This window comes from Uloborus diversus, chromosome 7, assembly GCF_026930045.1.
Source record: "Uloborus diversus isolate 005 chromosome 7, Udiv.v.3.1, whole genome shotgun sequence".
NCBI classification, from domain to species: domain Eukaryota; kingdom Metazoa; phylum Arthropoda; class Arachnida; order Araneae; family Uloboridae; genus Uloborus; species Uloborus diversus.
Window position 1 is genome coordinate 106,335,216 of NC_072737.1, and position 27,710 is coordinate 106,362,925.

General features: G+C 31.4%; 1 protein-coding gene across 1 annotated transcript in view; it reads left to right on the forward strand.

The window, feature by feature from the left end:
- The window catches only part of LOC129226037 (phosphatidylinositol 5-phosphate 4-kinase type-2 alpha-like), a 37,760-nt gene that overhangs the window by 4,545 nt on the left and 5,505 nt on the right, over positions 1-27,710 (forward strand). The window contains exons 2-8 of the mRNA XM_054860614.1: positions 3,611-3,736; positions 4,091-4,188; positions 7,597-7,693; positions 11,733-11,885; positions 15,490-15,636; positions 15,843-15,881; positions 26,933-27,046. Of these exons, the coding sequence (XP_054716589.1) occupies positions 3,611-3,736; positions 4,091-4,188; positions 7,597-7,693; positions 11,733-11,885; positions 15,490-15,636; positions 15,843-15,881; positions 26,933-27,046 (774 nt within the window). The remainder of the gene's footprint in view (positions 1-3,610; positions 3,737-4,090; positions 4,189-7,596; positions 7,694-11,732; positions 11,886-15,489; positions 15,637-15,842; positions 15,882-26,932; positions 27,047-27,710) is intronic.

Here is a 27,710-nt window from a genome sequence, read left to right on the forward strand (position 1 = left end):
ATTTTTTTGAAACTTTTTAAGAAATTGAAAATATTTTATTTTTAAAATGTTTGAGGGGGTAAATGTTAACTCTTGCTAACATTAATATATCATACGAGTTTTACTTCAATAGAGTAATTTCTTTACATTTCTAAAAATCAGCAAAAATAACCAAAAATCGACCTATTTTTCTTTCCAATTTACACGATCGTTCCAATTTACACAATCTTACGAAGCAAAAATAGATTAAATGCGCAAAATATAAATATTTAAAGGGCAATTCCATGATAAGGTCAACCAGATGATCAAATTTTCAAAATTAAAATTTCTAAACAAATAAGGTATCATTTTATAGGTAAAGAGTTGTATATTTTGAAATGCCTGTCTTAAAGTTGATAACTTCACTTATAAATAAGTTACAGGCGGTTATACTAAGGTCAACATTTTGAGTATTTTCAAACCATATTTGGTAACTCAAAGAAGTTCTATTTTTTCCAAAAAATACATATCAATATTATGAATTGATATGACACATTGTATCCTTAAATAACCACCATTTCCTTAAATAACCACCATATCCTTAAATAACCATACAACACATTGTATACTTAAATAACCATTTAAAGATACAATGTGTTGCTGGTGATGTTACAAAAATGTGTCAAATTATAATTCATATTAATTTGTAAAAGAATTCCTCTGGGGTATGTTAGTATTTTATATCCAACACCGAAATGTGAAATTAATTATGCTGAGCCAATAATTTTAAAGCTACATACATGTATTTTTGGGTACAAAGCAAGATTTTCAATCTCATTGATGTAACCTGTTTTAATTTTGTAACAAGTGAATATTTTTTATTAAAATCTAGGTGTCGGACGTAAATTTTTTTTAACGTTCAGCACCATTTATGTCCGACACTGTTACATTCCTTTAAACAACACTTGTTTTCAACTGTGTTTCTCCTATTTTTGCCTTTAATTTCAAAGTTAAAGCAAAATATGCAAAAAGAACAACTTAGTGAATTTATTGTATATACATATAGGGTTAAATAGGGTAAGTAGTAGTACCCTTTATGAGAAAGTTCGTGTACATAAAGGTAGGCTGAATGAATGTAATACAGTTGATTAAGATCAATTTTGGCAAATTAGGCAAAACGGTAAGTTGAAAAAGAAATTAGAAACATTAATTGACTGCTGGGTTAAGCATTAAAAAATATATGCACTCCACACATCTTCTTTTTCTTCTTGACAGAAATGCACATAAAGGTAAGTTTAATTAGAGAAAAAAAAACCCTTTTTGTTTTATAACCGAGAGCTTTCTTGGTCAAACACCAGAAATAAGTCAAGTCTTCGTTCAACTAGTAACATTGGGTAAGGTGTGTCTTAATCACAACAATTACATTTTCTATTTTAGATTGCCTTTGAAACTTAAAATAATAATTGTTAATTTTTGACTTTTAAACATTACTGATATCTTCAGTAAGTCACCGCCCTATAGCCAGGGCTAAGGCAGAAATACATGAAATAACACTCTTGGCTTCTTTAAGAGGTTTTCCATCTCTAGCTCAGTCACTCCTAAGCCGGGCTGATGAGTGCTAATAAGCACAAAACTGCAGTCCTCAGCTGGAATTGACTGAGTTGGCGGTGTATTTCATGTATTTCTGCCTTAGCCCTGGCTATAGGGCGTGACTTACTGAATACCTGCCTTGCCTTCAATATTCGAGTTGAACCGAACCATTGCTTCGGTCACTCTTCTGGTCAGTGCTAATTCCGTATTAGCTACCAGTTTGTTTGTGCACTCTTGGCTTGCTTAAGATGCTTTCCACTCGTCTGGTCAATGCTAATTCTATATTAGCTACCAGTTTGGCACTCTTAGTTTCCTTAAGAGGTTTTCCACCTCCAGCTCAGTCACTCCTATGCCAGGCTGATGAGCGCTAATAAGCACGAAATTGCAGTCCTAATCACTTTTTGCGGAAAATTCCAATTAAAACTTCCTGAAAAATTGAAAAAAATTCATATTTTCAATTTTCCTGTAGTGGAAATAAACCCCTTCGGAAAAAAAACGGATTTTTCCTGACTGTTTTCATTTCTAAAAATAACATAAGCAGATAAAATTTGAGCATTTCGCTTCTTGAATGTAAATTATTTACAATTCATTCTAGTGAAAAAAACACTTTGAATGATAAATAAAAAAATTGAACAGTATTTGCATATACTTTTCATTTTATAGGACTTTTTTAAGTCTTTTTTGGTTTTGATCTTGTTGTAAAAATCCTCACAAGCTAATTCATTATTAATTTAACAAGTCACTGTTACAAATGATACAATAATTATCTAAAATATATTGTCACATTTAATTATTTTTAGAACTTTTTGGTCATTTGTAATCAAATTCATCATTTCCGAGACATGAAGTAAACCAGCGGGGACACCGCGATTTTGTCTGAAAACCGCGATTGTCCTGGTCAAACCGGGATGTGACAAGCCTAGTGATACATCAAGATGTAGAATTTTTTTACATCGCTCAGCCCTATAACGCATGTGTTCGTGATATGAAATCATAATTCAGCTTGTAAAACTGACTTCAGTGGAAGTAAAAAAAAAATTATGTTATTAAAATTGTCAGGGAACCTATTTCTACTTTTAGCTCATGAGAGTACCAAATGTTCAAGCCGTTTTTCAAGTTTTAATACCAAAGCATCTTCTAGTAGAAAGGTCTTAAAGAAAGAAACTTAGAAATCCTTTTCTTTCAGAGTTTGCAAGTATCACAATAGGTTTCAAATATACCTTTTAAAAGAAAAAAAGATGACTAGTTATAAAAATAAATCAAGATTACGTAGTGTTTCCCTCAGATACATTTTAGGAGTGTGTTGCGCCCTGCTTTTTTTTTCCTTTTTTAATTGCATTTGTTAATGCGCCCTCATTGCCCCTCCAAAATTTATCAACACTTGATCACAAAAGCAAATTTACTTGCTAGAAAGGTAAAAATTCACTCCAGCATGGCTTTGAAAATTTATCTTTCTCATTCCCTTTGTCCAGTGGAATGGGTGTAGGAATATTATGCTACAAAATTTTGTACTTTTTTACAAAAAAATTATGTGGAGAAAGTGTCCTTTTATCCAGCAGCACCCTGCTCCTTTTTGATCTAGGAGAAACACTATTATTGATAAATTTTGTTGATTAATGCATTTTGTTGTCTTTATAGTTATGGTATATTTCCAATGTAGAAATTAATATTTCTATTGGCATTTCACTAAAATACTCGAAAACTATTTCTCGTCATGTACTGTCTGCCTTTCACGAGTAAAGCTCCGGCCGTCAAGTCTGAGCCTGTCTATTGCCATAGAAACGGACTTCGTTCATTTTCTGCAAGGGTTAGCAGGAAGGCTTTTTGGCGTCATTTCGCCAGTCGTCTGCTGGCCTTTGTGCAGTCGTACGGGTTTTTCCAACATCAATCTTCCCTTGAAAAAATGAGACGCGGCTCGTTGCTATAGCAGTAGACAGGCGCAGACATTTCAGCGGTTGCTTTTCTAGTGATGGTCAGACAGTCATCGTACGATGTGTTATAAATGTCCACAAATATTTATTTTTTGTGTCTGAAAATATTTCAGTATGTATTTTCTTTTCAGATGGCATCATTAAAAGGTAGTAGCAAGTTGAAGAAAAAACATTTCAAACCAAAATACCAAAAAGCTAAATTATTTCGAGCAAATGAGCCTCTGATTAGTGTGTTTATGTGGGGAATAAATCATACGGTAATTTATGAACATTCATTTATTTATTTTTAAATCAAATTGGTAGATTTAAATTGCTTGAATTTTTCATATTTTTCTCATTAACTATACCATCATTCAAACTTGCTAATTTTACTCTAAATTGAAGCCATTTTTGTAGTATTTATCTTGTATTTATTACTTTTAATGTTTTAAATTCAGAATTCCTACTTTTATTAACTAGAACATACAAATTATTTTTGCAAATAATTGTGTTGATTAAATCAGTATCTAAAGTTTCTTTTGAAATTGCATGTGTGAAGTCATGTAGGTTTGACTGTTGACTTAACTATGCTTGAATTAACAAGATTTCACTATAGTTGTTTCTTTCCTTAGATCAATGAGCTGACACATGTAAATGTACCTGTTATGCTTCTTCCTGATGATTTCAAATCTTTCAGTAAAATAAAAGTTGACAATCATCACTTTAACAAGTAAGTAACAGCATAGAATATTTTAAATCATCTGTGTTTCAGCCAGGGTTGTAGTTTTGCCCGGACAAAACCTATTTTGGCCATGTGACTGGCAAAAACCGGCCAAAGCTGGATTTAACCACCATAGAGCTGGCCAAAACTGTATTCCATAAAAGCACACTAATATGTATAATGTTGCAAATTTTAATGCATAATTAAAATAAATAGGATGCCTGTTTTGTCATAATTGAAATAATTTTTAAAACTGATTTATTGATTTTAATGCAACTTTTCTTACATTAACATTAAAAATTGTTCACAGCAAAGACAAATTAAGACACTTGTTTATAAGGAATACGAAACAGACTGCAGCATAAACTAATAGCTATTCTTCACAAAACTTGTAACATGTATTCAATGAATTAGAAAATAAATAATATACTTTGATTTAGTTTTAAATTAATTTTGTGCGCATAAACTATAAAAGCAACTACTATATATTGTGCTGTTTACACTGTTTAAAACATATTTTTAAAGAACTATGGCATATTTCTCCTATGATACCACTAACCGTCTTAAACATGCCACCATTTATTACTTGCCTAGGGTGTAAATTAACTGTTTACTGAAATAATGAATAGTGATTGATTATGGGATTGATGTTTCATATATCTTTTATTTATGTACTCATTTATTTTAATTAAAAATTTTATTACTTCCTATATCCACATCCAATGGCCGAAACTGGACAAAACTGATTTTATCCAAGCCGGTTTTATCCGTGGTTAAAACCACTACTTACAACCCTGGTTTCAGCAAAAAAACGTGTTATTAGGCATTGGTCATATTTACTGTGTTATTTCCTTGATGTGTGAAAAGGAATAGTTCATAATATTTTTTTGTGGGTTTGTCACTAGCAAAACATCAATGCCCAGTAGCAGAAACTTTCTAGCCAGTCTGCGACACTATTTTCGGTAGTTGAAAATATTCTGCAGCATTATTATTAGTTTTATTTTAAGTTTTCATAAAATACACTAGTCTTTTGTGAAGGTCAAAACTTGGACAATTTTCCGACTGGCCAGTGACCACTTGGCCCAAAAAACTTAGTGGCCACCACTGTCACTGAGTTTTAAAGCATTAAGAGGGGGAGGGGGGGGGGGAAGGCAGCAGCCTTCACTACTTTCATAAAAATAAATAGAACTCTACACACTATGAAAAATAATTATTGGAGACATATTAATTTTAATATGGAAAATTTGCGTTGAAATAGGTTTTTAAATATTTTAAATTAGTAAATAAGAAGTTGGCAGCAAACTGCACTTTAGATGAAATATTTAGCTTATAGCAAAGCCTTCAAATCAATGAGGATCAAATACAACTGTGCAGATAATAATTCGCATTTTTCAAAAAAGTATTTTGTAAAATGAAAAAAAAAAAAAAAAGATTTATTGAACATTTTATGTTATCTTCAATAGTTTGTGTTAAGGTAAACATTCAATTCTGTTTTTGGAAACTTAGGTAAGTAATAGTATCGTTTATTTCCATCTTGCAAATGACCTAACATGTCGTCTACACTTAAAATTCATTGTTATAAATAGATATTTGAATTTGTTACTCATTTTTAGCACATTAGCCTCTAAAGCAATGAAGATAAGGTAATATTCTGACGATAAAATTTTGCATTTTTAAATACAATAATAAGGAATTATCCAAAAAAAAGTTTGCATTGCAATGAACGTCCAATTCCGTTTTTGAAAACGTAGGCACTTCATGAGTCTTGCGTACCAACATCTTGGGAATGACCAAAATGGCGACTACGCTAAAAATTAAGATATAAATTTCTGAATTTGTTGCAAAAAATATTTTTAAAGTAAAAATCCTTATGAGACTAAACTTTAGTTGAAAAGTTTTAGCACTTTTGCATCCAAAGAATTGAGGATAAGATGAAATTTTCACATAAAATTTTTCGATTCTCAAGAAAATTATTTTAAAATATAAAAATAAAAAAACGATTTTCTGCACATTTTAAGTTATTTTCATTTCTTGGCAGAAAAATAAAACATCCAATTCATCTTTGTTTTTGAAAACTTTTGCACTTTTCTACTTCAATTTTGTGAATGACCAAATATGGCGACTATGTTTCTAGCTAAAATGCTGAAGCATCCATCGCTCAAAAAGCGATCTCCAAACGATCTTTGCCAAGTTGTATATATATTTTTTCTTTTATTTATTTATTCTTTCTTTTTGTTCTTTGGTAAAATTATCCAAAAAATCTGCAACGCACGTCTCGCGTCTCGCAGTTTCTGCTACCGGGCATCAATGCACCAAAAAGGAGTTGTTAGAATAGAAAGGAATTTTATGTACCTAAGGACAACATTGATATAAAAAAGTAATAACAAAATTAAGACAAAATGATTACTTAAGTTCCCTGTTTGAGTGCCTCTCGCACAAATGCACGAAGCAATACTGGCCATGGGTGCCCATATGCAAAATTGTAAGGGGAGGGGTTCAGATATTTTAACCATGGTTTAGCATGATATTTTCCCCATGTGAACCAATTTCAGGACAGATTAGAGTCATTAAAATTTGACATTTTTAGTAACTTATTCATTAATGGCTGGAGAAGAAATATTTTGACATTTTTGTAAAGAAAAAAGTACTAAAAGCAAAGATGTTCTAATTTGTAAGGGGGGGGGGGCTCGAGCCCCCTTGCCCCCCTATATAGGCATCTTTAATACTGGCCAAGAATGACAGGGCACTAATATGACCAAACTTGTAGGTTGTCCAAAATGATCCCAGTTATGCTCGATTTGCAACAAATCAGGATCAAGCATGCCAGAAAAGGTGGTAATGTGGAAGAAGAAGTCCCCTTGCATCCTTGCTGTGTGTGACTGAGCATTGTCCTATTAAAAAATTACTCCAGGGACGCCGCTATGACTGCCAATGCATGTGTGTGAAACATGCTACAAACATTCCGTTAGGCTGTCTTGGTCAATGGTTCAATGTTTGAGATGACCATGTTCATACATGATAGCACCCTAAGATATAACCCAGGTGCAGTGTGCAGCTGAAAAGAATGCACCCTATTTGGGCATCCACAAGCATATCCGCTTGTCGTCATTGCTCGAGTTATTAAATCTGGATTTGTTGCTAAAGACAATCTCTGTTGCAATCTAACCCGGTAGAATATAACTCTACTCCAAATGTCGGAGAGAGTTTGCAACTCCTAATCCTGTCTTAGTGTGTGTGTGCTTACCTTGCAAATTATTTTTATATTTTTAAACTGCTATAAGAAATTCTACTTTTGCAAATGTGTATATAATTTTTTTTGTTAATGTATTTGAAATGTAAATTTTATTATTTATATTTATGCAAGAAATATTGTTTTCATTGCCAAAAAAATACTTCACATTTTATGTTTTATATTAGAGAAAGCATGCCAAGTCATTTTAAAGTCAAGGAATATTGCCCACTTGTGTTTAGAAATCTGAGGGAACGTTTCAGTATAGATGATACAGATTATATGGTAAGTCTGTGTTTTAAACATTAGAGTTTTTTTCTTTCGTTCAATCATTAAATGATCTTATTGATTATTTACTGTGTTTGAATGTTTTTCCATGCAGTTTAACTGCTAATTTACTTGCTTATTTTCAAAGAATTTTGATGTAATTTTGGGAATTTTATGAAAAATGGTTTAGAATTTTGCAAAAACAGCTTATAAACTGAAGTTCTATTTATAAGTAATAAGCTTAGCTTTTGAAGCTTAGACTTTTTTTAAAGGACCTTTTTAAGTTGTTTGGAATGTTAATGTGGATCTTGTTTGAAGAGCCCATAGTTTTAAAGATTAAAATCTGGAAGTTTTGGAAGTCTTCATACTTTGTGACTTGGTGAAGAGTTCGTAATTTTACCGAATCTTCACAAACAAGTTGATGAGGTTGCTGTTGTTTGATGATTGGTAAAGAATTTGTAAGCAGACCTATATTTTGGCATACCTGACCTGGCAGCATTGATTGCGTAACCAGGTTAGATTTGCCTCAACTAAAGTTTCTTTCTTGAAGGACCCATTTATATAATCCATGTTAGGATTTTTTTAAAGATTGCTTGTTTTCAAAATAGGTTATGTTGTATGTAACACAGTTCTTGCTGGGTTTAAAAAAGTAATAATAATAAAAGAAGATCAAATATGTTTTAAAGTGACATATTATTGCATGATTTTATTTTTTCAGTTGCATATATAAGTTAATACTACATACAAATTAAAAGTAATATTATAAGAAAATCAACATAAAGTAAGCAGAAATTGCAAACATTTCACATGCACGTTTTGTTTTTTACAAGGAACTTTGTAAACACATGAAGTTATGAGCTATAGAGTGCAAAATTAGAAAACCATATTATTTGTTGTTGCTTAAAAATAGTTCTGCTTGCTCAATCCATTTACATGTTTGTGGGATTTTTTCTCATGTATTTGCAGTTTAGTCCCTGAATTTTAAACTTTGATTTTCAATTGCGACTAGTGATTACAATACTCGCATACCGGTATTTCGAACAATTTTGCAATTTCGAAATACCGCTATTTACTGAGGTAAAATACCGATATTTTTGCTATTAGCTGAAAATAATAAGTTTCAATTAAAGAATTTTTAATTTAACTTATTAAATGTCTACTTATATTTTAAATGCACATTTCTTTTTCCGTGCTATAGAACCAAAATCAATCTATTGATATAAAAATTTGGCTTCAAAAGCACGAGCTAGTAAAATATCATTAAAGAAAATGTAGTGGAAAGATTACAAAATGATACTTTTATTACTAGACAGTGAGATGAATTGCATTTTTGTGCATTTTGGTGCACCATATTTTTTTTTTTTTTCTACTTCCCTGATCACTCACTTTCTCTTTAGTGAAAGTTAATTTCGAGTGTAATTTTGAATGTATTTGTTCTATGAGTAATTTATTCGAACCATTAATTGCAGCAATACCTTATGGTATTTTCTTTAAATATTTGTCTCAACTGTACTGAATTTTTGGAAGAAAAAAAAACTTGTTAGTAAAATAAATGGTAGTTTTTTGTCACTGGTATTGGTTTGTAATCATGTCTTGTTTTATACTTGGCAAGATAATATTTCAAAATTATAGAGTGCCTTGAAAACTTTCATAGATGATACGCATATTCAAATTTAACACATATTTTCAGATATTTACATAATTATAAATAGTTAAGAATTTTGAATAGAACGCGAAAACGAATAAGAGAAACTAATTTCCAAGATCAAATTTCATCAAGTTTATCTCAAATTTAGATAGTATTTTTAGTAGATCTAATAATAAAAATTAAAAGCAAACCTGTCCTGCTTAAGAGAAAATGATTTCAATATTGGAAAAGCATCGTCTCGGAAAAAAAATTACTCTTAGCTATAAGTCTAAGAAATATATATAAAAATAATACAAACACATTCAAAAGGATTTTTTCAAAAAATAACACTTAAGATACCATCTTATTTGAAGATGATGGACTTCTAGACGCGATAGTTAGACGAGGTGTATCGCGCATTATTACCAGTACCACCGACCTGCGTGAATTCAGAAAGAGTATTTTTAACTGTTATAAGATTGAGCACTAAATGAGTTCCAGGCTTAGAGACAATTCAGAAGAAGCATTATGTGTTTTACTCTTATTGTATTTTTGTTATGACATTTGTTCTTTCTTTTTATATTTGTTCACAATGAGTTTTAAAAAATAATACAATTTGTGTACGAAGTTATAAAATGTGGCAACAAAACAAAATGATTTCAAGCATTTTTTGATAAATTTCAAATACCTGCATTAATACCGGTATTCCAGTATCACATTTTAAAAATACCGAATACCGGTATTGAATTTTTGCTGCAATATTGCAATCCCTAAATGTGACTTATTTGACTATGAGGAACCAGTATGTATCAGAGTGTGAAGTATCATCTTTCGTTCTTGGTAATTATATGTACTCCTGATAATCTGCGAGAAGTGTGGGACAGTAACCGCAGATAATCTGTAAACTAGTTAAAAATTATACTAGTGTCTGCAACAGCTTAAAAATATCAAGAACAGTTGCATACATTTAAACTACCCCTAAAACAATAACAATGTATGAAAAAGTTAAAAAGGAAAAAAGGTGAACAAATCGTGTAAACTGATTAAGGGCCATTCATCAATTACTTAAGGATGATTTTGGCAATTTTTGAGCCCCCCCCCCCCTTTCTCATGTAAGAGTAAGTAAGATTTTTCAAACTCCTTTCCCACCTATCTTACATAAGATTCCATTTTGTTTTTCAAAATAATAAAATAACGAATCTTACATCACTAGAATTGTCATTAAATTCACTATTATTAATTTTTTTAAAAAACTTTTTGTGCAAAGAAATATTTACTAAACGGAATCTAGACCGAATGTTTTTTTTTTAAATATTTTTTTTTGAGAAATATTTTTTGTATATGATGCAATACTAATTAAAAATAAGTTATGCCAGTATATGTAAGACACACAGTGCAACTCTTTTATTATATTTTACACTATTCATTCTTTAAAAAACAAGTGAAAAAAAAGCTCATCCTAATGAGTTTTTTACCTTCCAGAAGCAAATGAAATATGATCCCTGCCAAACCACTTGACCGCCTGATTTCTAATATAAAATATTAATTTGGGAAATATTATGTAAGAATGGGTATGACCCCCCCCCCCCCCAAGTAAGAGTATGTAGAGATTTTCCCAACCCCCCTCCCCCTTTGGACCCTTACATAATTAATGCATGACCCCTTACCTGTGAAAGAGGAAACTAAGTTACATCGAAGGTTGAGATTTTTTTCACGACTTGTCCAGTCACTCGTAACTAGTCAGATTTCAGTGTCCTTGGAAGGTTTGGTGTCGTTGGAAGGAAGGGGAAAGAAATAAATAGGAATGTCTAAAAATAAATTTTGGCACTTGTTAAGTTGAAATGTGTGCATTTATCTATATTCAGTTTATTGTCTGCAAAAAAGAATTTCTTTTGAAAAAGTGAAAGTTCACAGATAAGCGGCCTGCAGATAATGGAGAGTTTACTGCAATTTTTTTTGGTGGAGGAGACTGTATATATTTGAAATTTCTGCTCACTACAAAATATTCTCTTGATTAAAAAGTCAAACTGCTATGTCTTGATAAGATTTTTGATATTTATGTTTAATTTATTTTTATAATAATGTTATCTATTTAAGATGTAACTATATATGATGTGCTTTGATTCTATTGATGATAATTTGAAGGTGCTAGATTGTCTAAAAATATGTGTTAAAAATAAAGGAAGTATTTAGAATTTTGTTATTTTTTAATAATTTTTTGTATCTGCAAGTGTTTCAGTTTCAATTTTGTTATTTTTGTACAAAAAGTTTTGTCCACCTTTCTTTTTTTTTTTTTTTTCTTTTTTTTCTTTTTTTTTTAATAATGAAACAATTTCAGTGTTTAAAGAACTGAATTTAACTATATATGAAACCAACAATTTAGAAAAGAGATTAATGGGCTTTTATTTTCAATAATGTTTTTTTTTTCAGAATTCTCTTACCAAGTCACAGCCCAGACCCATTAGTTCCCCAGGTCGGAGTGGAGCCAAATTTTACGAATCATATGACCATTTATTTGTAATGAAAACCCTGCAAAGTGAAGAAGTTGAACAGATGCACAGTTTGCTGAAGCAATACCATCCTGTATGTTTGAAAAGTTTATAAAATGCTTTATTTAATTGCAAGCAGGGAGGGGCTGAAATTCAGGGCAGGATGGCAGGATTCCTCTCTAAATTTTTTTGATCTCCTTGAAAGTATCCTGAATGGAAGACTTGAACAGCTTTATGAAACTGTTTTGAAATCTATTTTTTTTTAAAACTCATCCGTAAAGTTACCAATATTATTTTTAAAACACCACATTATTGTGCATAGAGGTTCATCTGAGTAATATCAATGATTGATTATACAATCAAACCCTGCTATAATAAACCCTCAACTGACCGACTTGAGAGATCACTATAGTCAGAAGCTCGCTACATCCGATTTTTCCAAAAAAATATTCGCTAAATTACTTTTATAATGAACATCTTACTTATGTGATGTTTCTATTTGTAGTTAGAACCAATAAAGTGAAATGTATCAAGTTTATTGTATCCAATAATAAGCTTATAAGCTAACTATAAAGTTTTAGTTTTTTTTTAAAACTTTCTATAGCATGGAAGTGTTATTTTCGGTTGCAAACATTCAGATTTTTACATTTCGCTAATTTTTTAGTCCGCTAGTGGAAACAAACCCACAACATGTTGATCTATAGTTTCTGTTGCCAAAAAAAAAAAAAAAAAATCAAACCTTTTTGACAGTTGCCTTTGGAGCTGAAAATGAAGGTCCAGGATCTTCTGTTTTGAATCACTCTAAAGAATACTTATATTGAAATTGATGAACAGCTAAAGAGAAAAACTTAGCTCAAACACTACAGCAAAATTTAGAAAAACATGCCAAATATCACAAAATGATATGATCTTTGCTATTTTTTTGAGTCGGGATCCAAAGTCTGGTACGGTTGCAGTCCAGATTTGGTTTCCTGTACTTGATAGATGCATCTTACTACTGAACAGGGCCGGCTCTAGTAATACTGCCGCCCTAGGGGAAAATTGACAAGTACCCCCCCCCCCCAGCCATTGAATAATAATAATAAAATAATGTATTAAAAAATAGAAATACTAGTAAAGTGCTTAAAATTAAAGTGAGTTTCTTTTTAAATTCCAAACTGGGTTTTGCATATCCAAGCACTGGTACACACTATAAATTATCTTTCTTAACTTTAAAGTAGTATGGCACTGAAACAGATAATATTTTCAAAAGACTTTTAAATCACGCAATTTTCCGCCTCTAAAATTAAATTGAATTTCTAGTTAAATTCTGAACTATGCTTTGCATATCCAATAACTGGTCCACACTCTATAAGTCTAAATTATTATTAATTTTTTTAAGCATCAAAGCAGTGAATCTTATGGCACTAAAAGAGATATTAATACCGTAATTTCGGGTAGATAAGCCGCCCTATCGTATACGCCGCACATGCAATAATTTACTAACTAAAAACAAAAGTTCATCTGATAAGCCGCCCCATCGTATCAGAAGAGCCTATTAAAACATGGCGCCTCCCTCTCTCTCTAAATATTATATATATATATATATATATATATATATATATATATATATATGCATATATACGGATGCAATCATTTATTATAGTTAGAACAAAACTGTAACAAGCAACTGCACTTGTTGACAGATAGAAATGGAATAAACTTCGTGTAAAAAAAAGGTCAGAAAATGCTACGGTTACACAAAAAACTAGTGTTGCCAAATGACACCTACATTTGGTTGGATGAGAAGTTTTCAAATCATTGTGTTATACATAGCAGTTCATCAAAAAATTGTTCAACCTTTATCAATTTATTCTTTTTTTTTTTTTTTTTTCATATTTATCATCATTGAGACATTTTAAAACACTACTCAGACTACAGGGACTCTAACTCAGACAAACTAGCTATTCCTCCATTTTTCAGCCTTGTGAAACGTATGTTACCATCACGAATCTGGCAACACTGGAAAGAACAACAACAGCGAACAGCGGCAAAATCAGCGCAAACTAATGCAGGTTTAAGGATGTGAGAAATTAAATTTAATGAAAAACCTGTTTCATGGTGCAATTTGAGAGCTCTACTAGCGTTTTTTAATGAATTTTAACATTGCCGCTCGATTGGGCGAACATGAAAAGCAATAAGAAAGAAGGGTGGGGGAGAAATTTCTTCAGATACGCCACTCTGGCAGATACGCCGCAGATGTTAAATTTCAACTTTAAAACACGTATAAGCCGCGGCTTATCTACCCGAAATTACAGTACTTAAAAAAAAATTTTTTTTTTAAACTTCAAAATTTACAGCTCCTAAAATTTGCCGCCCTGGGCAGCTGCCTAGGTCGCCTACCCCAGGAGCTGGGAATGCTACTGATAGCAATTGACTTTTTGCAATGTTTGCTTTATTGCTGATGATATCAAAGCTCTGTTTTGTTTTTGTGAGGCAATGGTTAATCTGAATTCGCTCTAGTTAAAATGCAGTTTAAATCTCTAGTTTTGAGTAGTATTGATAAGTAAATTGGAAAATTTTATTGATTTGATTTTGAATAAAAACTATTTCCTTTTTATTTTAAGGGGTCACAGTACTTTTTGAACATTTTTTTTTTAAATTTATGAATATTGTGTTTTTTTTTTTTGAAACCATAACATACATACTCAATTCTCAACCAATGATTTACTTTCAAAATCTTAAAATATTGCCCACATTTTTTAAAAGTTCAAAAAATTTAGGAAAATTTCAATTTTTTAAAATCTCTGAGGCGTTTTGTTTTTGCACTTATTTAAAAAAAGATTTTTGCTAAGCAAAAACAATATTCAACTCTAAAAATCTGTGCATTCATTTGTTTATGTATGCATTGGAACATTTTCTGTGATTAATTATGTAAAAAATCGTTATTTAAAAGAAAAAAAAAAAATTAAAGGTATAACATGCTCTAAACATTTGAGTAATTTATAAAATGCTTATCCAATGCACAGTTTTGTTAAATATATTATCCTGACTACAAAAAGTATTACTTGAAAGCTGTATCTTTAATAGAAAAAAATCCTTTTGATTTTTTTCTATTAACATGAAAACACAAAAAAAAAAAAAAAAAAACCCCGCAAAAAAATCTAATAACATGAAAACACACACGAAAAAAAAAACACACCGAGAAAAAGCAATTTAAAATTTTTCTTTTGCATAAGAACACATAGCGAGCATGACCTAAAACTACTCATAACTTTTTAAATATGTGAAGTAAAGCGATGAAACTTTTTCCCTGTGTTTGGAATAATTTGTAGTTTTGAAATTAGCAATAAAATATTTTTTGATCCTTTGATCATTTTTGAGGTACTGTGACTCCTTAATCAAATGAAAGGATTTTTTAAAATTTGTACTACATTGTACAACTTATTAGGTTTTTAAAAATTTATTTATTTTTTTTAAAGTTTACGACTTGCTGTCAATTTATTAGTTGTTGACCATAGTTTTAACAGGGGTGTTTCAGCTTCCTCAGAGTTGTCGAAAATTTCACACTATCTTCAGAAAATTTTACTGCTTGAGTCCACTGTTACACCTGTTTTTTTTTTTTTTTTTTTCACCATACCTATCTTTCAAAATATTTTATTAATGTGTTTCTAAACAATTCATATTAAAATTTAGTTTTGTCTTTATTCCTTTTTCAGTACATAGTAGAAAGGCATGGAAAAACATTGTTACCTCAATATCTTGGCATGTACAGGTTGACTGTAGAAGGAGCTGAAACTTATATTGTAGTGATGAGGAATATCTTCTCAACACGATTGAGGATTCACAAAAAATATGATTTAAAGGTACGCTGAAGTATTTTGTTAATTGCTGTGCATGAACAAACAAACAAAAATAAGATTTAATGTATTACTAATGTGAATTATTTTCAAAGTTAACTCCAAAATGTTTTAGACTTTAAAACAATCATACCTTATTTTGCTGGATTCTTATTTATGTTAGCATAAAGTTATACCTTGACTGGAATTCTCTCATAGTATTTTATTTACAGGGATCAACTGTAGACAGAGAAGCAAGCGAGAAAGAAAAAGTAGGAATTTACATTTGTTTTGATTATAAAGTCAGTTTATGAATAAATCTCTTAATGTTATGGTACATTAGGCATGTTTTGATGATAAGCTCTTTGTTGATGCTAATCAAGGTTTGCCAATATATATCATGATATATATCAAGATATACAGTAAAATCCCTTTAATGGGGCTCATTTTTTTGTCCGCAATAGAGGGGTGTACACAGGACAGGGGTTTAATAATGTTATTTTCCTTGGAACCAGGGAATTAAAAATTGTCCACTTAAGAGGGGTGTCTGTTAAGTGGGGTTTTACTGAATATCCGATCAATATTTATTTTTCTAGCTATGATATAAGCAACATAGCAATTATTATATATAAATTGTATGAATTTTTATCATTTATTGTAAAAAATAAGTGAAAAAGTAATATACTGTATTTATATTATATATTGATTCTTTATTAATATAATATAATAATGTAATATTATTTTTTAAAATTTTACATTAATAAAACTGTTAGTAATGTAACAATTTCAATACAGATTAAAAATGTCTGGTTGAAAGTTACTCAGAAAAAAGTAAAATGTCTTACTCTTAGAGCAAGAAATATAAATGGAGGGAGCAAGTCCAATCATTGGCTTAGCAAAAGCTTGGGCAAAGATCTCAAGTAACAACTTTTGTTTTCAACAGATGGTTGACACATTTTGCGTGAAGCTAGCAAAAGAAACCTGATTTTTTCCAATGCTTTGCTTTAAACTTTGTGACTTGGTATCTTTGTTTCACGAATGAAAGTCTTCACTCCTTCCGTTTTATCTCTTCCCGCTGGTCTTAGATCTGTCAGCAGACTAATGAATATTTTTATTTCTGAATCATACAATTTTGTAAAGTAAGATAACAAAAAGCTAATAATGCTAGCAAAAGAATAAATGAGTAAAGCAGCTAATGTTTAAGTAACTCAATTAAAATTAATAAAAATTTTAAATAAAATAATTTAAAAATTCATATAAACATTATGTATTACAATAAGCAAGTATACTTCCATAACATATGCTTTTTAACCCCCTTGCGGTTGACCCATCCCAGAATTACATGTTAAATGAACAAGTAATCTCGTCAAGAACTACAAGGTGGTTAAGTCCTTTTTCTTGATTTAATTTTGCATGGTATTTTATTATTATAAATGTGATGCTGTGCTATTTTTCTGTGATTTTTACAGGGCACATGCATATATGTAATAAGTTTTATGTGCTCTGTAGAGCACATTTAACGTAATACATTTTTACATAAAGTGTTTATCTATGAATAATAAAAGAAATATTAGTTTTAAGTCTACCGGTGTATTATGATAATAAAAAGAAATAATCAACAGTGATTTGTGAACACAGTTACCATTTAAAGACTTCAGTTTTTGCTGATTGAAAATCTCCAGTATATAACAAAATATCAGATACAAAATATCAGACATTTTCTATATTTTCAAAAATATCATACTTTTAAACCCTGATGCTAACAGCTAAAGTATGAAGAATGATTTCAATCCTTATAAAATTCTGAGAAATTACAAAACTGTTCAATATTGTAAAATGGTGTTTAAATATGCAATGCATACAGTTCAGTTTATTATAACTGATCTAATGGCCCATGTGTTTCTTTTGTTAAGTTATTTTTTCTTTATAAGTATAAACGGTACAGATGTGATATACCCCCCCCCCCATTTGGCAACATCCGATTTTTGCACAAAATCAAAATATTTTTCTCGCCAATGAGGCGATAATTTTTTAAGTATGACACATCCCAGGCGAAACTAACCTGTGTATGGTAACTCGAAGGGAATCTTAGATCTGTTCAAACTTGTTTACTTGGGTTGTTTACTCGGTTTCACGCAGGAGAGATACGTGTTGTTTCGTGCAATATACCTTACAGGAAAGCTTACTTTGTGTTAGTTTAAATTCAGTAGTTGTGTTTTGAAGTAAAAACATTAGAAAATGCCAGTTGCTTCAAACTTGAACGTTAATTAAAAGTTAACACCATCGTGGTGTGTATCTGTAACGTGCCATTGTCATATGATGCATTGTTTTAGACTGAGTGTGAGGATATATACCATAAAAAGGTAAGTTCTTTATTTTAGAATTCAAAAAAAAAAAAAAAAAAAACTCTCATTTCCAAAATTCTTTGTTTTTACAAATACTTGGGGGATTCTTGTAGTTTTAACTTTATTTTTACTGTATGTAAATTAATTTTACAAAAATAGTACAGTTATTTTGTTCTAAAAGTTAATTCTTATCAATGTCACGAATTATTTAGACATTCTATTAACGTGCCTCCTTTAGGTACTGAATTTCTGAAAATAAGTTGACTCCAGCATTTTATAAAAATATAAAGGTATTATTTTATGTAAAATATAATAGGTATTTTGAAAGCATGCCTGGATAGCAAATAAATGTATGGTATTTTTATATTATTTATGTTTAGGATGTTCTGTTGAGACATTTCTACTTTTTACACGTCGAAATTTGAGTAACTATGCGCTTTTTTGGCGGAAATAGTTATTGATTTTAGGGATGTTTTCCGCTTTAAACATCGCAATTTGAATCGTTTTGCTCTTTTTTAGCAGAATATAAGAAAAGTTTTTGTTCGATGAAATGCATGTTGGAAAATAGCTTTTATTTCTATTGGTACATATTTCATTGGTGAGCTGTTATAGTAATTTGTCAATTTAAGGGTGCTCTTCACTGAGAGTCTGAAAGATTCGGATCTAATGTTAACCTACGGGGAAAGTTGAATGTTATTTTACAAAATTCCTTTGAAGTTTTCGGGTCAATTTTTTTCTGAGTATTTTTCAAGCCTATGTCTGTGTATTTTAGTTTTTACTTTTTTGATACGTCCATTCTTCGATTTTTTAAAATTCGAGAAAAAATGAATTTCTTCGAAAACGAGGTACTGTTCGACCTTTCGCTCTGTAAAAAAGCTGCAAATCGTGCTATCGAAATTTTAAGAACGCCCCAACATGCAAAATATTTCCAGCTCTCTTTTGAGACTAAGTTTGAAATGATGCGACCATTTCTAAAAATATATCGGAGTTCCAACCATCTGAAATATTTTCGAAAAAGCTCAATTTCTCTACTAAGCCACGCCTCCCACCAGTCCGTCCTTACTTGAGGGGAAAAACCGGGTGAGATGTATAAGATTTACAATCATTAGCGCAAACGACCGTTTCCATTTACTACTCCCCTCTTTTCCGGAGGCAATTTTCAATGAAGGAATGAATGAGTGCTTTTGAAAGTGAATCCACATGCTTGGAAACATCTTCACGATTTGATTTGCGGTCAGAAAGGATATAGTTTTTAAAGAGTGCTTCTGAGATAATTCTTGTGAATTCTTGTGCTAAATGACCTCCTGAATCCAAATATGACCACCTTTTCCCATTCAAACGTCCCGCTTTTTTGGAAATGTCACCTGCAATTTTTTTCAGTTTTTGACAGTTTCATAGCCATTATTTTTATTTGGAGGGGAAGCGATCGTTATATTATGCATTAATACTTTTCTGAGGGGCTAGAGAGGTGCTAAGTTAGTACGCAAGAACATATGGAGGAAATTGGTTAACTCATGGGGGGGTATTACCACTTATTACATTTTTAAAATCATCAAAAACCATCCTTTTTTCTAGGGGTTTGTTTTAAAAAATTTTCCCTTATTTTTTGGCATGAAACCAGAGTATAGGACTCACACCTATAAACCCTATATCCGAAAAAAAAAAAAAAATTCACGTTGTAAATTTAAAAAAAAAGGAAGTATCGCATTTTGCGTAAAGTTGCATCGCAGACCTTCAGTGAAGAACCTTTCCGTGTTTCTCAAATTAATTCACGGATATAATTAAGATTAAAATGATCTTAAGTATGCTTATAATATAGCATTAATGAATATTTCTATTTCTGGGGATGCACTACCCCCATTACTTTTCACTACATCAAGAAGGCATAAACAATGGAGCTGGTGCATCCAACGAAAGATAAATATGTATATTAATGCTACTTCATAAGCAAATTTAAGGGTGCTTTTCACTGAGAGTCTGAAAGCCTACGGATCCAATGTTAACCTGCGGGGAAAGTTGGATGAAGGTTTTACAAATTCCTTTGAAGTTTTCATATAAATTTTTTTCCGAGTATTTTTCAAGCCTCCATCTGTGTCGTGTACTTTTTGCTTTTTTGAAATATCCATTCTTTGATTGCTTAAAATTCGAGAAAAAATGAATTTCGTTGAAAAAGGTGGTAGGTACTGTTTGACATTTTGCTCCATAAAAAATCTGGCAAAACATTTCCAGCACTCTTTTGAGACTTTGCTCGAAATAATGCGACCATTTCAAAAAAAAAAAAAAACCGGGGTCCAAAACCGTATTCCAGATACTTACTAGATATTTGGAATCTATTTTTGTCTATATTATACTATGTTACTACAAATGTAAACGCATAAAATGCTTTCACAGCTCAACAAACATTTTTGAAAATAATTTCTCGAGCCAAACTCGTAAAAAATTCTTTACAAGGTATGTACACATTGATCATGTAATTCATAATACAGTGAAATCCAGTAACAATGAACTTCAAAATCGGGACTAAAAACTTATTTGGTTGAAACGGGTATTTCGTTATACTGATATACGTTGTAACAGGATTTCACTGAATTTTTCTTTTGAAAACTTTCTAAGGAGAAAAATGATACATACCTGCATTTCTTTAAAGCATGAATGAGAATAAAAAAATTGTTTTAAAGCAGGGGTGGGTTCCCAGGGTCGTGACCCCAAATGGGGTCGTGTAGCATTTCTTATTCGGTCGAAACATTATTCCTACTACAGTATAGTTGGGGGTGGATCGAATCTAACATAGCAGTTTTGTAATGTAGCATCTAACGTAGCTTTCACAATGTTGCCAGGTTAGGTCCACACCTAGCGGTACTTTACTGACATGTAGGCTACGGGATCACAGGTCCTTTACTTGGACAAAAAAGGGTCGCAACGTGCAAAAGATTGGGAACCACTGGTTTAAATTTATAGATAATTAGAGAACTGATGGGGGAAGGGGGAGAACACTGACCATTTCGTTTTTAACTGGATGAATACACAATGTTCTAAGAATCTTTCGGTAGTCGTGTTACACTGAAATTTTCATAAGCTCAGACAAATAATTTGTCTGGCGTCTAAAACATTTCCCTGAAACCTAAGGTTTTTCAATTTTAGCCGGTCTTTATCAATATATATTTGTGTGTATGCACTGTGCAGTCGCGCCTGTTCATAGTGAAGTCTAAGGAACCGAATAACAATTTCGTTTACAGCCTCAATTTCGCTATAAAAAAGGTAAACAACAAGAAGGGAACTGAACCACAAATACAATATATACGGCTTGAATATTAGTACAAAAAACCAAATTTCTAGTTGAATTTTAATTTAAAGTGTCAAAGGTCAAAGTTTTTTAATATTCTGGATAAAAAAACAAATACATAGCCACAAGTTTTCAATCAAGCAATGCATTTTCTACACTTATAATTAACATCTTTTACATGTGCTTTTAAGACGTTGTTTTTGACTTTATCTGTTTCTTGCACAAAGCTCATGCTTTTTAAAGTGCATATTTTATTTACAATTTACACATTTAAAAATTGAAGATATTTTGGAGCACCCGATTTAAAATGGTGTTGAAGCTTCATTGAAACATTATCATTACTTAATATTATTCATAAATGGGGGGAAAACATTCAAAAAATAAATTAATACCAAACAGAAAAGAAAGAAACATTTAGCATCCAGCCCATAGCTTTCATTTGAATTTTGACGTCTTGAATTTAAATTATGTTTTTCACAATCACGAATTGTGGTAGAACAATACTCGTTGGGTTTCTTATTTCTACAAATGGTTCCTATCCGAATTATATTTGTAAAAGTCATGATTTGAATACAAGACGTCTACATTCAAATGAATTCCAGGGGCTGGATGCTGGACGTTGTTGACTGAATGCTGTTTTTGTCTGAAAAGTATTGTAGAAAATCGAGAGGGTCGGGAATAAGTAAAGTCGATAGCGGGGGATATGAACTTCACCGCCCAGGAGGAGGGACATGATCGCGAAGACACGTGGAACAGACGAGTTTGCATTAAAAGCATAGAAAAATAAAGTCGAAAGAACATCAACTATACGGACAAGTGAAAACAATAACCAACTGTGGTCGCTCAAAAAAAAAGAATATATTTGGTCTTGGTCAAGCAATAATAAGGTATTCGAGGGCGAATGATTGGTATTAGTTTCATGCAACTTTGCGCACATCTCTCAACTTTTGTTGATTTTAAATGTTAACATTTATTAACATAGAAATTACACTACTTTAATGTACAAACGTGCAAATTAAATTACACTTGTTTCGGGGTTACTAAGAACATCTTTATCAATAGAGATAGATACATGTGTTTCTGTCTTTTACATCGTTCAAAAAGTTTTTATTGGGCCTGACAGATTTCTCTTCCACGTTCTAGAGTTATTTGAGTTACACTAATTTTGCTAACAGTTTAAAATTTCCCCGGGAAGTCGAGAAGAGATCAAAAAAAGAAAAATTAGAAAAATTAGAGCAATAAATGTTAGTACACTCAACAATTTATAAATTCTGCTTCATGAATACTTTTATACAAAAAGAAAAAAAAGAAATTGAAATATTTTTTAAACTTAAAGGATAGTATACTAATGTGTGTGATTTGCAAATGTCGGATTATATTTTCAATTCTGATATTTTTTTCTGAATATAAATTACGTATGTAAGACATTGTTCACATTCTTACGAGCAAACAATTGACGTAAGTAGGGAATATTCCACGTAATTGTTACGATTGTTTGATTGATTGCAATAATTTGCATCAATGAAAGCTTGATTGAGTGCAGCTATCAAGTTTAGGACTTCGTTTGCACAAAGCTGTCAACATTGTGTGATAATAAAGATGTTTCATTTAATTTCGAAATGCGAGCATGAATGAATTTTCTGAAAATTGTGATTTTAGCCGTTGCTTTTCTCACCATAGTATCCGCAGAAAGGAAAGCATTTCTGATTATTGTTATTGTTACTATTTTGAATCGCAGAAAGCAATGCATAACTAATGTAACCAAAAATTGAAAATCATTAGAAAAAAAAAGACCTGAGAAGAAAAAAATCAAAAAAAGTTTTAAAAAGTTATTCTATTCCTCCTAACATTTTGCATTTGAATAAGTCGAAGTACATTGTTCCAAGTGTACTACAAGTAAACTGCAGCTTGTATTTTTAATTTAAGTACATTACTACAAGTAATTCCCTGTTGCTCGCGTAATTCCACCCACGAAATGTATTTTCAAATGTTCTCAAATATCATATAACTGCGTGCTTCAAAAATACACTTCAATAAAAGACTTACCAACTACTTATTATTATAGCCTGTTGCACTTTTCCTCTGATGCGTAAAATATTATTTATTATTAATATTATTTTTATTATTATTATTATTATTTTTGAAAAAGAATTTCAAATTTAAGAAGTATATTAATCATTTAGTCTTGTGTATGCTGCTCTAGTCACCACGCTGATTATCTATGTTTTTGCGGGATGATTTGTTTACTGATAGTAAACAAATGCAGCCCTGCGCATGATGAATCACCGGAAAAATATAAATAAATATCTAAAACATTAATTGATTAATTAACAAAAATGTCAGTTCAGGGTTGCATATCCTCCATCGAATTGCAGAAGTATTCCTCTTTCGACCATATATATATATATATACTTATAATAGCGGGATCCTCCCCCCCCCCCCCTCTTTGAAATGTAACCATATCCTAATATGAAATTGTTTTCTGATTACGACATTTCTGCCGTCCTCCCAATAATTAAAAATAAAATCAGCATCGTTCCACCTCTTGACTGTAAATATCCGATAACCGATATGTAATCATCCCTCCTCACCCCTCACCCTTTTTTTCCGGGACTACACCACAGTTTTACACTAAGCTTATACCTCTTATGTTTTTTATATATATACTAGCCGCCTGCGGCGACCAGCTGGTTCACCTTCTTACGCCATTCGCCTTTCTGTGCAAGCAGCCACCTACGGCGGCTGTTTGGCTAACTTGTCATTTACCTTTTTACTTCAAGTTTGCCGCCTTCGGCGGCTGTTTAAATAAATTAAGCAGCAGTATTAATCAATCCATCTCTATCTTTTTTTTTGTGCCATTCACATTTTTACGCAAAGATTGCCACGTTCGGCGGCTATCTACCTTTACGATCTATCTCTAAATTTTCTTAACCTTCTCTACTTATTTTAACCTCCCGGCTATTTCCTAATAAAAACAAACATCACTCAAAAAACCGATTTTTTTTTTTATTTAAGTAGAAGAAAAAAAAATACCCGTAGTGTGCAAAAAGTAGCGTTTGACAAAGATGAAAAAATCTCGCTGTTTTTATTGAATTAAATGAGCACAACTATGAAATGTAACGTAATATAGATACAGCAAAAGGTCCAGCTTGTGGGGGGTGGGGATGGAAAAAGAAATAAACGCAATCCCTAACTAAAACAAAAAAGGAAAGAAAAAAAAGTAAGCGCTGCTGGAAAAACACGTGGTCATCACGTCATAAAATGTAGAAGTAAAATATATAGTAAAAAAAAGATTAACATTGCTTGCAATTAAGATTCCATCGTAAATATCGAATCGAAACCCAAGTAGTGACGTCACAGGCATAAAAGATTGAAGAACGCTGTTTTCGACTGATGCGTGAAAGGACATGATGTGTTCAGCATTAAAAAAATTGTAAAAAAAAACTATTGCGTATTTTTAAGATCTTTTTTCTTCTGAAGAGGGTGAAATGTTTTTACTATTACCAACTTAAATTTCAGAAATGAGGCTTTGATACTTCTCGCAGGATGATATTAGAAAAAAATAAAACTCAGGAAAAACTGCAAATTAAAGGTTTTTTAAAAAATTCGTAAAAAATACAAAAATTGCTCTGTCTTCAAATTTTTTTCATTAATCATATTTAAAATTAAATTTCCTACCCTACAGTACAAAAAATATTTGTGTGGTGCGATTGGTTTGGGGTCTGTGAGGTAAAAAGTACTAAAAAGTGCTAAAAATCACATAAAACATTAAATAACTTTTTTTCTAATCAAAATATCAAAAATCGAAGCCCGAGGTGCACATCTTCAGCAAAAACTGCACCTGTATACCAAATTTCATCTTTCTAGGCGTTACCGTTTTCCCGGGATGCGCGCCACACACACACACACAAACATCTTATTTTATTATATGTATATATATATATATATATATATATATATATATATATAATCATATCCTAACGCAAAAAATTGCATTCTTTAATTAAACTTCAGACAAGAAACGAATTAGCTTTATGAACGAAATAAAATTCGGACGTGGTAATTGAAAACATCGTTTAAAAAAAAAAAAAATAAGACAATCGTTTTTACTGTTCAATTTATGATAAATTTTCATTTCATTCATCAATTTTTCATGAATATAAAATCTGGGAACGCATATCCAAAAAAAAAAAAACTTTGTTTCAAAAATTACCGCAGACCCTTTGGTACTGACTATTATTTTCTGTTCTGTTCAACCTTCGCGTCGGTACTGTTCAAGTGGGGTTTTGGCCGCCAGCTAATTTCCTTGATTGCTCTTCACTACGGGGGTCATTTAGGGGTTCCTTTCCCTCCAGAACAATGACAGCTGTGACAGGTCACGTGTTCCTGCCTTACATCGATTACCGTCCACTCCATTGGCTGTTGAAGTGTCAATCATTTGATTCAGGTTCACTCCCGTCGTTCAAGGAAGAAAGTCATTTACACCCTAACTTCAATGTTTTCCCTCACTGAAGAGCAGCCTTAAGCATTTTAAATACTTTCTAGTCATTGTTCTTTGTGTACAAAAACTTTCTAGTTTCTGGTATTTTTGAAACGTATATTCGTGATGTTTTTTGTTGTGGTTTTATGTTATTTTTATATATATTGTGTTCTGAAGTGCTTTGATCATGTTTTTTATCTGATTTTTTCCTGTTGGCGCTAAAAAAGCATCACTAAGACCGATGTATGACATATGTCGTCATACATCGTTTTCTTGGCGACGCTTTCTTGGCATCAACAGGAAAAAGTCGCCAAGGGTGGGGTATATCACATCAGTTCCGTATAAACTACTAGTGTTCGACTTGAAAGTAATCACTCGCCACTAACTGACTAAATTTAACTGACTTCCTTTGCCAACTACTTAAAATACTAAACTGGACAATTTTTAAAAACCCTATCAGACATACATTCATTACTTCATTGGTTTTTTTGTCAATAAATTGTTTCACTTTTGCTGCTGATATTTAGTGATGTAAAAACAATCCCAGGTTTCATAAGTATTCCATATCACCAACGGATAAGAAAATCTCTTTTTTTAAACAAAAATTGAGGAGGTTGAAGCACCATGATTTATAAATATGGTGCTTCATTTTTTATAAATATCCATATGCAGTTAGATCATATGCCAATATTTTCTTTAAAAAAGAAGTCTTGGATAAAATAGTTGCTGATAAGAAAAAAGTGACTACTAAACTAAAATATCGACCAGTCACTGCAACATTCTAAAAAATTTTAATTTTCAGGCCTAACCAGTGCAGTATTGGCTATTGATGGTTTTACCTTATTCGTTTTCAAAATGTTTTTCTGAAATTTTAGAAACTAGAAAATTAGTGTCATAATTAGTATCAAATTTAGTGAAAACATTTTCTGTAGAATTTGTTTCGCATAGAACTTGCATCAAAAAGGTAATTTCATGATGATTTTTTGATTAAGATAGAACTTTTACCTGTCTATAGCCTTGGTCTCTTTCTCTCTCTCTCTGTGTAAGGGGGGGGGGAGGTATTGGAATAATTTCCATTTATATCCAAAAAATGCGATTTCTCTTGTGAAACTAAATTAAAATCTTATAAGTTTTTCTTTTTTTGCTTTGTTACTACATAAAATGTTCAGAGGGCTTACCTGGAGTATTAGTGCTTATTGTAATATTTAATTTCAGGAGAAAACTATTCCGGTGTTGAAGGATAATGACTTTGTCAAGGATGGATGCAAAATGTTCATTGGATCAGAAACCAAAGAAAGAATATTGGACATGCTGAGTGCTGATTCAATGGTGAGGAAAGCAAAATATATTTAAATAACGCTATTTCTTTAAAATTGTCATCAAATAGATTAAGATGTTAGAAATTTGGATAATTTGTCTAAACAGGTTTATAAATTATTTATCAAATGAGGCAGTGAGAAGCAAAGGAATACAAGTGGCAAAATTAAAAATTTGGAGATAACCTTAACAAATGGTTGGTAAACCCATCCTCTGTCTTTGGACAAGAGATAGTACTAGTAGCACTGGTAGGTTCCGATATACAGCTTGATTTAGAAAAAAATTCAATGAAAGCCTACCTAGGATGTTATCTTTAAACGTGTTTTACTCAAAACTTCAAAATGTCCACTTGCTTCCCTTTGCTTCTCCACTGCCTCAAATTTCTTTCAAAAGTTGTTTTTCAAATTATCATCGCTAATGTAAGTAAAAAGAAAGAAGAAAGAAATAGAAAAATGATGTTTACCTAAAAGCTAAGGTGACCTAATAAAACCTTACCTTATTCCATTTTGTTTTTTGCAAAGAATGCAAACTCAGCATACTTTAATGCAGTGCTGTCCAACTGGCGGCCCCTCAACTTCTTATTTGGTATATTTCTTTTTTCGACATGTTATGGTATCGAGAAGCATTCGAAACAACCATTCTTGGTCAAGTCGTGTCCCCAAAATTTCCTCTTGAT